The sequence below is a fragment of the Chanodichthys erythropterus genome, chromosome 24 (genome assembly GCF_024489055.1).
Source record: "Chanodichthys erythropterus isolate Z2021 chromosome 24, ASM2448905v1, whole genome shotgun sequence".
Classification (NCBI taxonomy): domain Eukaryota; kingdom Metazoa; phylum Chordata; class Actinopteri; order Cypriniformes; family Xenocyprididae; genus Chanodichthys; species Chanodichthys erythropterus.
This window is the reverse complement of record NC_090244.1, coordinates 9,603,300-9,617,209: the sequence shown is the minus strand read 5'-3', so window position 1 is coordinate 9,617,209 and position 13,910 is coordinate 9,603,300. Positions and strand designations below refer to the sequence as shown.

Below are 13,910 nucleotides of genomic sequence, written 5' to 3'. Positions count from 1 at the left end.
AACATTCAAATAATGTCTAGATTTTTTTGTCTATTTATTTATAGATTTATTAAGGTGCACAAAACTTAACACAAGGATACAGTTGTTCTGAAGAGACATCTCAACAAAAAAATTCTGTTTTCTGAAGATCAGTGTTGTTTTTTATCTCACCAACAGCTCAAGCTTCTCTAATCTCTGAAAGATGGTTTCAAGAATGATCATGGGTTCAATGATATATATATATATATATATTTTTTTTTAATTTTGTTATATTAAATATATTTTTCGTATCAGATGAGGCTTATATTTGATCTCCTCTCATTATATATATATATATATATATATATATATATATATATATATATATATATATATATATATATATATATATATATATATGAAAATAAAAGAAGACTAGCCTAAATGGCTTTGTAAATGCAAAGTATGCTTCATTTGACTCATATGCGTACAGGTGTTAGACGCATGCTCAATCTTGAGCAATCTCTCGCCACAAGTTACTACCCATATAAATATATTTGAATTTGTATTCTTGTACTTTCTAACCTCTTTGCACAATCTCTCATGGGTCTGTTCTGTTTATGCAATTTGTATTCGACTAACGTTACCTTGTGAATCGACGCCCCCATGTACAGTTGCCACCTTGTGGATATACCAATTACTGCAAAAAAAAAATAAATAAATAAAAAAAAATAAAAAATAAATGCGCATGTGCGAGCCCAGTTACAAACATCTGACAATGCATGTACAGTACGCGCATACTCTTCTGATGACGATGACACCCTCGCACGTAAAAATGAACTATACTTTGGGCTTAAAACTGCAGTAAAACCAGAATACTAAAACCGTAAAGAAACTATATATGCTCAACAGTCAAAAATGCAAATTAACATTAAAATACACAGAGATTAAAGGTGTCTCGACATGGTGGCATACCACAAATACTGATAAGATAAGAAAAGACAACACAACCATCATCAGCATAACATCTCATGTTTAATAATGTACAGTTAGGCAGAAAGAATAACAGACGAAGATAACAATTGGAGATTGAAAACCGTATACATGTACAAAAAATAATAAGAAAAGAAACATGTCTAGAGCCATGTTCAGGTCTACTATTGAAAAAAACAAAACAAAAAAAACAAGTGTAGAGTGGTTAAAGAAAAGAGTTTTTCCTTTTTTTCCCAAAAAATACTGTTCTACTAAAAATCTTAAGCCAAACATGTACTTCAGAGCGTCTGTGTGGCTTAGCGATCCACGACAGGAAGAACTGAGTGTTCGAACTTGCATAATGACAAACCTGCAAAATATATAATAGTGTGTGAACACATGAGGCATACAGGGACTCTTTGCAATGGGTAGGTTGAGAGTTTTGTGCACGTTGCAGTCTATACACTGTTTGGCATGTGATCGAGCCCGCGTGCCGTCAATCTAAACTATCCAACAGAAACAAAGAGCGCTTCGATTCTCATCAACAACTGGAATGTGAAGTGAGTTTATTATAAAGGGGTGTAAGTATGGCTAAAATAAGATCAGTTTAAATATACTCAACTCGCTTAGGGTTAAAACTGACCACCAAGCCCTGATCCAGGACCAGCCCCAACAACTAAAATGGTCTCGGATCAGTTTAGGGATGAACTGAGGGACACAATAAAAATTATAATAAAACAAAACATGAGCAGACAAATGCCGAAACAGTCTGCAATTTTAAGGCAGAACGTTCGAGCAACATCCTAAAATATTATTGTAATTATTTTATATTCATCCATATCAAAAAATGACTTGCTTGTTATTAATGTTGACAATCATGCCATTTTGTATAACACCATCTATGGTAGGGACACAATTATCTACGTACACAGCCAGCAAATGCTTTAAAAACATGGAAAACAGTTATTGTCATCATTTAGCTGTGCAATAATGTTAAAACAGGTTTTCAAATGTCTATGACCTCAAAAGAAATGCACATCATCATGTCACGCACACCAAGATCAAACTGCATAAAACCATCTATTCATAACTTTGCTTTTCAGCACATACTTGCTTAACTCCAACTCTTTCTTCCAGCCGTCCGTCTCATTCTCCATCACATTCTTACAAACCTACTATGAGACCTTCATAACACTAAGGTGTGTGAATGATGTCTAAAAACGGCCTGTTCTGTTAGGAAATATTACAAACACAAAGTCTTGTTTGTAATAACCATCATTTAACGTTTCAAGGGAATGTTGGTCAAGTAAGATGAGATCATGCACTTGAGATACTGGGAATGGGGTGTAATGTTACAGCCAACCAGAAGATGGTGATAAACTCATTTCATTTGTTGCAAAGGAGTGTGAAATGTACCGTAGCACTTGTGCATGTGTTTCTTATGGGGTCATAGAACATCAGAGCATCAAAAGAGATGCAAGGAGTTTCTGGTTTTATAGAGGAATGGAGCTTCATGATGTCTTTAAAAGATTTTCCCTTTTTTCTTGTTCTTTTCCATTGTCCTGAAAACAAAGAAAGATGAAAAACATTGGTGAAGAAATTCATTAACCAACAGGAACCATTTCAGATATACATTTTATCAAGACAGAGTAAAATATTAGTCATAGCTATTGTAACTTTGTTGTAATCACTAATATTTTCCCATTTCAACTTTCATAATTCTATTTTTTCCTCTTTTTCTTATTATTTTTTCCCTTTTTCCTAATATTTTTCCCATTTCCTATTTCCTATTTCCCTTCAAAACTTTTATTTATTTATTTTATTTTTTTTAAAAAGAAAAGAAATTAATACTTTTATTAAATTGATCAAAAAGTAACAGTAAAGACATTTATAATGTTTAAAAAAATTATATTTCTAATAATCAAATATCCTGAATAAAATGCATCTCGGTTTCCACCAAAATATTAAGCAGAACATCTGTTTTCAATATTGATAATAATAATAAAAAAATGTTTCTTGAGCATCAAATCAGCATATTAAAATGATTTTTGAAGGATCATGTGACACTGAAGACTGGAGTAATGATGCTGAAAATAAATTATATTTTAAAATATATTAAAATATAATTTTGTTCTTCAAAATGCAATATTTCACAATATATTACTGTTTATAATATGTTGTATACAATATATTTAATATATTACATAATACAATAAATTCTCTTATTTTAAATCTTACCTTTTTTTATTAAATTAGATGTTTTAATTAAATATTAATCAATTTAAAAACAGATTTTGTATTACTTTTTTTTTTTTTTTTTTTAAACTAAAACTATTACCTGGTAAAAATTTCATTTTGGCAAATGTGACAGTCAGCCTGCTTGAATCTGCTTCTATGCATGAGTGCAGTTCCTTATTAATAAATATATTTTTACCCCCCCACTAAATGAATTATTTAGTGACTGAAAGACTCTTTTACGAGAGAGAAAGCAGGGCACTGAGGAATTGAGATGAAAGAATAGAGAAAGTCTCACTTTGACGCATCAAGTTTCTGCTGCTCCAGGATGCGTTGCTGGGCCTCCCAGTTGACTTTTTCCTCCTCAAACTGACGTCTCTTTTCCTCTAGCTCTTTATATTGAGCTTCTAGATTCTTCTTCATCTGTTCGTGACGCCGTTCCAACTGCATCGAGGAAGCACAGGATGAACTCAGTTAAGTGTTTGTCATACTGCATGTTAGTCGTAACTAGAAACCGAACACATGCACACCTCTGCCTCAGAGTCCTTCAGTTTTTGCTTCTTTTCTTTGACCTTCATCTCAAAGACTTGCTCCATCTCTGTCTCCATCTTCTTCATCTTCATCACATGCTCCCTCCTCTCCTCCTCCATCTGGGCCAAGGGACTCCTAAGAGTGACATTGAAACAAGGAACTTTTTTAAATGTTAAGTCTAGACGTTTTTACTTAAACAAGAAATGGAAATTGCGATATACATTACATAGGGAAGAAAAGTCTGAGTGAAACTGAGAAAAATGTGGGGCGGCACTTGATTTTGTTCATGGGGAATTGATTGGATTGTTGGATCATTGTGGTTTTCTATTGCTGTGATCTCATGTGAGTGACAGGCAGGGTTGCCAGGTTTTCACAACAAAACCACCCAATTGCTACTCAAAACTAGCCCAATCGCATTTCAGGGGAGGTCAACCGGTAAGAATCATGTTCTGGATGCATTTTTGGCGGGGTTCCAGAGGCTAAATATCATGTTATTTTGGGTCGCTTCAACCCGCGGCAACAGTGTTAAAGTAGCCAAATTCCACGGGAAAACCGCGGACTTGGCAACACTGTTGACAGGTTTTACCTCATCAGAGAAGAGCTATTTTGATTTAATGAGGGCACATGAATAAATAAAAAAAGATGTGCATGAATTAGGGCTGTAACGATATGCGATATGAAACCGAAATCGCGATACGCAGGTCCACGAACCTGTATGGCGATGTGAGAAGGCAGAATCGCAACACACCCCTTCCAACTCTCAGAGTTATCCTTCCTGTCCAGATCCAATGCTGACACATTTTTAAATTACCATAAGTATTAGGGGTGTAACGATTTATTGTAGATGGTGTGTCTCAATCAGCTCTCTAGTTCAGTAAGTGAGCGCAAGCACTTTGGAAAGAAGGAGAAGCGGTGCGGCCGTGCCTTCCACGGGTTTTTAGACGCGATATGTGAACGACCCTTATTCATAATTCTAAGTTCATGTTAAATTTAACATTTTTTTTTCAGTGACAGACAGCCCTATTCAACTGTTAATTTGAATACAGAAGGTTTTTATTAAAATTTTATATTTATTTATTTTATTGAAATGTGATCTTGTGTGTACAACAAGGACAATTATTGAAATGTTGTTTAATAAATCCTGTTTGAATTTCAGTTTCATTTTGTTCAAAATATCGTGATACGCATCGTATCGTGAACTCCGTTTCGAGATACGTACCGTATCGTGACCTGAGCGTATCGTTACACCCCTAGCATGAATTAATTATTTAATAATATTCCATAAAAAAATAAGAATTGTCAATTTTGATTTCATGGTGACTAAGAATTTGTAACCACGAGGCTACAGGTCTGAGATGTTCAACATCGATGTCTTGGATCCCAAGAAATCCAGGATCTCAGTCACATTCACAATCAATGTGTTTCCATCAAAAGTTGACTGATTCAAAACAAAAGCTTCGAAGCTTCATGAAGCAGTGTTTTGAAATCACCCATCACTAGATATTGTTGAATAAAGTCGTTATTTTGTTTTTTGGTGCACAAAAAGTATATTCGTCATAACATTAAGGTTGAACCACTGTAGTCACATGAACTGTTTTAAATATGTCTTTAGTAGCTTTCTGGGCATCCGACTCACTGAGCCATCGGATTTCATCAAAAATATCTTAATATGTGTTCTGAAGATGAATGAAGGTCTTACGGGTGTGGAACGACATGAGGGTGAGTAATAAATGACAGAATTTTCATTTTTGGGTGAACTAACCCTTTAGTTACATGTTACAACATGTACTTACTATAGTAATACTCGTAAATTATGCATAGTAACTAACCCTAAACCAAACCCTAATTCTAACCGTAACTCTATAGTAAGTACATGTAGTTAATTAATATTACTCATTACTTATTTGAGGAAGTACAATGCAACTATGTCACCTTAAAATAAAGTGTCACCAGATGATCTACCTGAATTGAGCACATACGTTTTTTATCTGCATTATTAGAATTTATGCACATCTGATAACACAAAATTCACATAAAAATAGGTGGATGGAAACAGGCTTATGTTGTTTGGTAAAAAAATTGAGTGACATTGAAGTAAAATATAACTGTTTTCGTACTTTGTTAGCTGGCCCTTGTTCTTGGTGGCATCGACCCCGTTGCAGGTGACAGCTGCTAGTTTCTTGCTGCGGTAGTTTTCATAGTGAACATTATTGGTCACGTCCTTCAGGTCCTGCATGTGAGTCCTAGCAACAGAGTAGTTAGATGATAGGTTAAACTATAATCAACGAAGAAATGTAAATTATCTGCAGCCTCAGTATTTTACTTTCAATTACTTGATGCTGGAAACCTGTCAGGACACAGTGTTAATTCACAGCGATCTCATTGCACAGGCCGATTCTCACCTGATGAGCATATTCCTCAGAACCGTAAAGTCACAGTGCTCACCATTCTCCACTGAAACAAGAACAAATGAAGAAGATATTTTAGCCCAATAACATCATCAGAATGACTTCCAAACCCTTCAAAACTTTTGAATCTCTAAAATTTCTTTTTTTTTTTTTTTCTTAATTTTTTAGATTTCATTTAAAATGTCAAAATACAATGATTTAATAGAAAAAAAAAAAAAAAATTCACATGCAGGACTACAACATATAATATTGTAATATTGTTAAGTGCAACAATAAAAGTTGACATGAAATGCATTATTTTTGTGGATGTATACAGTTATGATGAGACTGGACTTCTGTTTTGATTAAAAAAACCCAGTCAACAACAATGTTCAGTAGGGATGCATGATATATCAATACCATATCAGTTATCGCCCCATGTTTTTTTTTAAATTTTTGTTATTATTATTAAATATATCAGTATCGAACAATATTGGATATTTGATCGTGCATGCTAACTTCCCCTATTTTCACATTTTGACAGTATTTGCCATAATTTAATCTTTAAAAACAACAATAATTTAATAAAAGTGTTCAAATCTCAAAACTTATACTGTACAATATAATTTTGTGATACCCAAAATAGCTTATGGATTTTTTCACTTAATTTATTTTAGTTTTTAGCATTTATTTAGAAAAATCATATATAATTATACGACTAGCCATTTATTAATTATCAGCCATAACATAAAAAATAATTAATGGGCTTATCATATCAGCCAAAATGAATATCAATGCATCCCTAATTTTTAAAATACATTTAAAAACAGACATAATACAGTGACAAATTATACATTTAAAGCAAACAGAATCAGACACTGAGGACGGAACATAAATTTAACATCATCAGACAAATGAAAAATCAAAAAACACATGTCAGGTGGTTGTCAATTAAAAGAACAACACATTTTAGTATTTAGATACCAAACAGAATATGCCAAAAGGTTAAACAGTCACAAAAATAAACAACAGGTTAGCAGTTCAGACCGCTGTAATGTGATCATACACAGTTATGTATGATCAAACATCGCTGTCGTCACATGGGATTCTGGAAAAGGACCAGAGACACTGGTTTCTGACAGATGGTTAAAGGATGAAACGTCTTCTGCAAGTCTAACCTGCACAGTTACAACAGTTATAGAGCCCTAAGATGCTTTACCAAGCAAGAACCTTACCTATACGGAGAACTGATTCTGATTGACTGACCCACGTGTCAATCATCTGCTACAACCACCTACCTGTGAGCAGTTGGAGGGGCGGGACTAAAGTCTCTCCTGTAGGAACCCCCACTCAACCTGTGATTTATAGGCTACTAAGACTAAAAATGGTGTGTTGTAGGAAGGGTTACATGGCATAGCGATGACAAGCAGAGATACCAGCCAAATGGAGCTAGGGGGAGGGGCAGGAGGTGGAGTCATGTCTAAAGGGATCATGGGATTTGTCATTTATTTTTTGATGGGACAGCAACAGCAAACTCCTGATGCCGACAGGTATGGACGGTGCCTCAAAAACGCGTCCCATATATCGGATCATAGGTTAGAATAGTGTTGTTCAGAGGTTAGGATGGAAACATTAGCACTCAGTCAACCCCGCATCAGAGTTCAGAGGCAAAAATGCTTATAAATGATGACGCCAAAGTACTTAAATTATGCACAGGGAAAAAAAATTGACCCCAGACTCGAGGCGCATTTTGTATCCCTCAACGTATTTAAATCCAAAATGGAAGTTGGAAATAAGTAATGGGAGGCATGCATGTCTGAATGCAAGGTTTTGTTTAAAAATAAGAGTAGGGCTGGATGATATGTTGAATATTTATGATGTATTTGCAATGATTTTGTTGGCAATATCAAATGAAGCAACATCATAAATACTGAGATATTCAGAGTTTTAATTTAGCCAGTTATGTTTCCTAGGCCTTGCAAATTGGCTAGCTTTGTGTTCCCTCCTCGTCTATGATTGACAAAATATCTGCAGGTAAACATGGCTCCTTATTAACACTGCAACATTAGTAAATATAAATAAACAATGAAAATTGTGGTATTTTCTTTATCTTTTCAAAATTGTTTATTATATTTATAATTTATAGGCTATGCAACAATGTTAAATAAATGCTATTCTTTTGAATTTCAAAACAAAAAATAAATAAATTAATTATTAAGCGCAACCAGAGCCTAAAATAAACACTCGCCAAGCACTAAATGTGAGTAGAAGTATAAGAAACTGTGTCACTCGCCAGTTGGCCGGTAACATTTTTATTATTTCGAACAATGCATGAACATGAACAAACCTGAACGACGCTCGGGACAGTTGACGGGCCAGCGGTGCATTGTCACTATAGTTTAAAAAGACGCAAAAGAGAACTCATTTCATTACTCGAGCGCTGTGTGGAAAGTTTACATCAGAAATGCGCACCCAGAAAGTCGCGTCTCAGACAGCGCACGGATACTAAACGGAGCTCTCCTTCATTTCATCTTGCACTTGTTTTGAGCACACAAATTCACAAAATTATATAAAAAAAAGCAAGTAAATGTAAAAGTAAAAATATGTACAGTATCAGTAGGTTAGATCCATGCATTCGGTCTTAAAGTGACAGCAGCCTAATATTCCTGCTGCTGTCTGTGTTTTTAATGTTAATCAAACAACAAAGGAAAAAAAAAAAAAAAAATCACTCACTGCTCTTGACTGATTAACTTTGTAACTTTATTCGGGATGTACAGTGAAGACTATGAAGTTTTTATTTTACATTAAATCTCTTTAGGCTACCTGAAAACTACTGTCAGACTTGCCTGAAATGCACTGTTTATTTCATTTGTATCTTTGCTCTATTGTATTTCTTTGTGCTTTTGCTTGTAATTTGATTATTTTATATATATATATATATATATATTATATATATATATATATATATATATATATATATATATATATATATATATATATATATATATATATATATATATATATATATATATATATATATATTTATTTTTTTTTTTTTTTTTTTTTTTTTTACTGACTATTTACTTGACTTTAATAATGTTTTAAATTTAGGCTAGTAGTTTTAGCTGTGGTAAAATTGTGAATTTTCACTGGTATATAATATTTTTTTTGTAATAACTGCCTGTTTTTGCAAAAACTGTTTCATGGCAGGTAAAAAATATTTATGGCCAGTAAATTTTCTTAAGTTACCGGCCACTGGCAGGTGTGGCAAAAAGTTACTTAGGCCCCAATCACAACTGTTTTCAACATAGACAATAATAAGAAATGTTTCTTGAATGGCGTATTAAAATGATTTCTAAAGCATGCTATATCGTCCAGCCCTACATAGAGAGTAATTAAGAACATATAAACATGTTAGAGAGCAGCGCTGCTCTATATTCTATTGGGACTGCAGCTAACAGGTTTCTCCATGACTATTTATAGAGCACATATCTGACAATCAGCAAAGTTTCAGAGCAGCAAAAAGGTGAAAGTGGAAGGAGGGGGAGGCCTTAACGAAGAGAGGAGAAATGAAAAATGGTTTTGTTTACCAATAATGCCCTCTGTCAGTCATGGAAAAGAGCAGACAGAAAGAAAAAAAGAGAAAAGAAACAATGACACATAAACAACCGAGGAAAAAAGACACTCGCTCACCAACACAACAACAATTCCAAATGAAAACGTTTTGCAGGGAGGAGAGCGCTTTGTAAAGAAAGAAATGTGGGGAAAGTAAAACCACAACAACAAGTCATTTGTGGCCAATGATGAAAAGAAGGGGTGACAGTTTTTCTCTCTGGAAAACCTTGTACCTCATCGTCCTCCCTTTTCCAGAATCCCTCAGCTGGGAGGGAGATCGTCCAGCCAGCGCATACATTTGTTTTGTATGCACTGGAACAACCCTATTCCCTTAAAAATGGTCCAGTCCTCATGTCAAAGGACGTACCTTCTGCCACACCCCAGGGGTATTGGCGACCTCTGACCTTCCTGCCATTGACTTCGATCACCACGTTGCTACCGACCACGGCCAGAGGCATCTTCTCCTGTCGGTACAAACCACAGTTAATTACAGAGTCTGTATCGACCACACACAGGGAGAGTGAACGGATGCAGGGGGTCTGACTTAGGATCACATTGAACTTTAGATCCAGATCAGGCCAGATCAGACGACTAAATCAGTTCTAGTCAATAATAACCTCAAGCTGACCTAGAGAAACAAACAACATTGTGGATGCTGTTGGGAAAAATAAAGACTTTGCATTTATCATTGTTTTAGCGTTTTGAAATTAAAATTTAAAAATGTAGGTAACACTGTATATGTTAACATTAGTTAATGCTTGAGGAGATTTTCAAGATTCTCCACAGTTAGACTTTTCCAGTTGTGTGAAATTTTTATACAATTACATATTGTCACTTCCAGGCGGAAACCTCATATCAAAAAATATGGAAGAGGATTAGGGCCAAGCAATAACAAAAAAATAAAGCCATCTCGAGATTAAAGTTGTTAAATTTCGAGAAAAATTTGAGATAAAATGTTGAGAATAAACTCGTTAAATTACGAGAAAAAACTCGTTAAATTCAGAAAAAAGTCGAGAAAAAAAATTATAAGAATAAAGTAATTAAATTACGAGAAAAAAGTTGTTAAATTACGAGAACAAATTTGTTAAATTATGAGAAAAATGTCGTTAAATTTAGAGAAAAAAGTTGAGATAAAATGTTGAGAATAAAGTCACTAAATTATGAGAATAAAGTAATTAAATTACGAGAAAAAAGTCGAGATAAAATGTTGAGAATAAAGTCATTAAATTACGAGAACAAATTTGTTAAATTATGAGAAAAATGTTAAATTTCGAAAAAAAAAGTCGAGATAAAATGTTGAGAAACTCATTAAATTATGAGAAAAAAGTCGTTAAATTATGAGAACAAATTTGTAATTTAACGAATTTGTTCTCGTAATTTAATGATTTTATTCTCATAATTTAATGACTTTATTCTCAACATTTTATCTTGACTTTTTTCTCGAAATTTGACAACATTAATCTTGAGATGGTTTTATTTTTTTATTATTGCTTGACCCTAATCCTCTTCCGTACAAAACAGCTACTTTTCAGGTAATGGAAAAAAAACTGGATTTTTTTTTTTTTTTTTGTAAATAATTTAACACTGTTGCTGCATCCGAAATCGAATACTTCCCTACTATACAGCAGGCGAAAAACAGTACACCAAAAGAGTAGTATGTCTGAATTCATTGTATTCTAAGCTTTCTTATAAATTTTTTCCAAAATCTCATGTTATTAAGAACGAAGTGCTGCACACAGGCTATTTAAGATAATATCGGCTATGACTTGACGAAAAATGCTAGACTATTGACTTATTCAAACAACCAGTTCTTCATTTACCTTTGCATTGCAAACAAGCATAGATGGTCCAAAATGCTTGGGGCACTTCATTCATGATAGAGGCAGGGTGGAGATTTTACAGACAGTTTAAGGATCCAATGGAGTTACGGGGTCTTTTTAATACTTTTCATTGGGTAAATAGTTGCGAAACTCACAGACCGACATGAAGGGTGACCGATAGTAATGATTTATGAAATGTGAAGGTATGAGGCTTCCACCTCTCAAGAAACATTAAATAATTTTATTAAATAATTTTAAATAAAATGCCATTGCAAAAAGAAATTTCAAGCAAAGTTGTAATCACTTTTCCAAGCCAGAAAATGAGAATTTTAAGTTTGGTCACACTTTAGTTTCCAATTCTTAGTATTAAGTAACTATGAACTATGACTTACTGCTTATTAATAGTTAGTAAAGTAATTGTTAAGTTTATTGAGTAGGATTAAGGGATGTAGAATAAGGTCATGCAGAATAAGGCGTTAATATGTGCTCTATGAGTACTAATAAACAGCCAACATCCTACTAATATGCACTCTAATAAGCAACTAGTTAACAGTGAGAATTGGACCCCAAGTTTTTTTTTTATACAAATTCCAAAAAAAGAAAAGAAAAAGAAAACAAACCCATAGTATATTTGTAAACTAACATTAACCAAAACTCAGGGATCTCACGGTCAAGGAAACCTTGTTTAATTTTATAAATATACTTTTGTTCATTTTTAGTTAATAATGCATTAACTAATGTTGTCTGTAATTATCTGCTGCACTCCTGGTTTAATCATTTTACTTAAAGTTTAGTACAATGTTTCTTTGACTGATGTTAATGGACTGAATCTTTACCTTTATCTTTCGGATCAGTTTGCTGTCCTCATCGTCCTCTGTGTCGGGAAACTCATAGATCTTGATTTTGTGCTCCTGGATCTCCTTCATAATCTAATGATGAGAGAATAGTAGTATACTTGAGAAAAATGGTAAAATGCAAATGATCAGCATTGAAATGTAAAATCACACAATAACACACACCTGTTTCTTGAAAAGCTGGCACTCTTCTGGTGTGAGCGTATCGGCCTTGGCGATGAGGGGAATGACATTGACTTTGTCATGTAGACGCTTCATGAACTCGATATCAAGAGGCTTCAGTCTGAAAAAAAGATTTAAAAAAAACAATTGAATTGCTTCTAACATTTTAATTTTGTGAAGCTGCTTGTGGTGCCAATACATTATTTAGATGACTAAATTATTGTATAACAAGGTGTAGTACAATACAGTACCCCATATTTTATATATATATATTATATACACACACACACACACACAGACATATACATGTATATATTTAAGAAAAAAGTTAGATTTATATATAATATATTTATATTTATATAAAATATATATAAATATATATTTATTTGAACATGCATATATTTCTTAAATTTATACATGTATGCATGTGTATTTATATATGCATAATTATTATACACAGAACACACACATATTACGTAAACACAGATTTTTATTTTGCAAACGATTAATCGCGATTGCATATCCCTACTTATGATATAGCGAAGCCTCATTTACTGAAATGACGTGACTTTGGCGCTCCGAACCACTGATTCAAAACAAAAGATTTGTAAATCTTCGAAGCTTCATGAAGTAGTGTTTTGAAATCGCCCATCACTAGATATTGTTGAAAAGTCATTATTTAGTTTTTTTTGGTGTACAAAAAGTATTCTGGTCGCTTTATAACATTAAGGTTGAACCACTGTCCTAACATGAATTGTTTTTAGTAGCTTTCTGGGCATCTGAAAGTGTTAATTATCTTGCTGTCAATGCAGGCCTCACTGAGCCACCGGATTTTATGAAAAATATCTTAATTTGTGTTCTGAAGATGAACGAAGGTCTTACAGGTGTGGAACGTCATGAGGGGGAGTAATAAATGACAGAATTTTCATTTTTGTGTGAACTAACCCTTTAAGGTTAAATAAAACCACTACAAAAATGTCCTTTGCAGTGATGCAATAGAACTAAAAACAAGTCAGGCACCAGAAAAGGGGATGAATAAACAGACCAGAGCAGAGAGGCCACTGTCAGCACAGAGCCACCACACAACACTGACCGTTTTCTCATCATTTCCTTCCAAACCAGAAAAATTATGTCATGGAGGGAATGAGGGCTTCACTCTGTCTCTCTTTGCATCACTTTCATTTGGGATTCCAAACAAAGAGGCTGTTCTTTACACTGAGCTGGGTTTGTGTGTGTTTATGTGGCTTTGGGGGCCAGCTGAGGGGCTGTTTATACATTTCAGGAATGTCGAGACTGAAGATGCAACACAAAGGTCACCAAGATATGAATGTTGCCTCATAGTGGCGTCTCAAAAAGGGCACACAAGAAAATGTGTA

General features: G+C 33.9%; 1 protein-coding gene across 2 annotated transcripts in view; it reads right to left on the bottom strand.

Moving 5' to 3' along the window:
• Nucleotides 1-685: 685 nt before the first annotated feature.
• septin15 (septin 15) overlaps nt 686-13,910 on the bottom strand; it is a 39,588-nt gene continuing 26,363 nt past the window's right edge. For both annotated transcript variants that reach the window (XM_067379074.1, XM_067379075.1), the window contains exons 6-13: nt 12,538-12,655; nt 12,355-12,447; nt 10,066-10,162; nt 6,099-6,150; nt 5,814-5,939; nt 3,696-3,831; nt 3,464-3,609; nt 686-2,492 (exon numbers count right to left, since the gene is read on the bottom strand). In XM_067379074.1, coding sequence (XP_067235175.1) covers nt 2,453-2,492; nt 3,464-3,609; nt 3,696-3,831; nt 5,814-5,939; nt 6,099-6,150; nt 10,066-10,162; nt 12,355-12,447; nt 12,538-12,655 — 808 coding nt within the window. In that variant the 3' untranslated portion in view covers nt 686-2,452. The remainder of the gene's footprint in view (nt 2,493-3,463; nt 3,610-3,695; nt 3,832-5,813; nt 5,940-6,098; nt 6,151-10,065; nt 10,163-12,354; nt 12,448-12,537; nt 12,656-13,910) is intronic.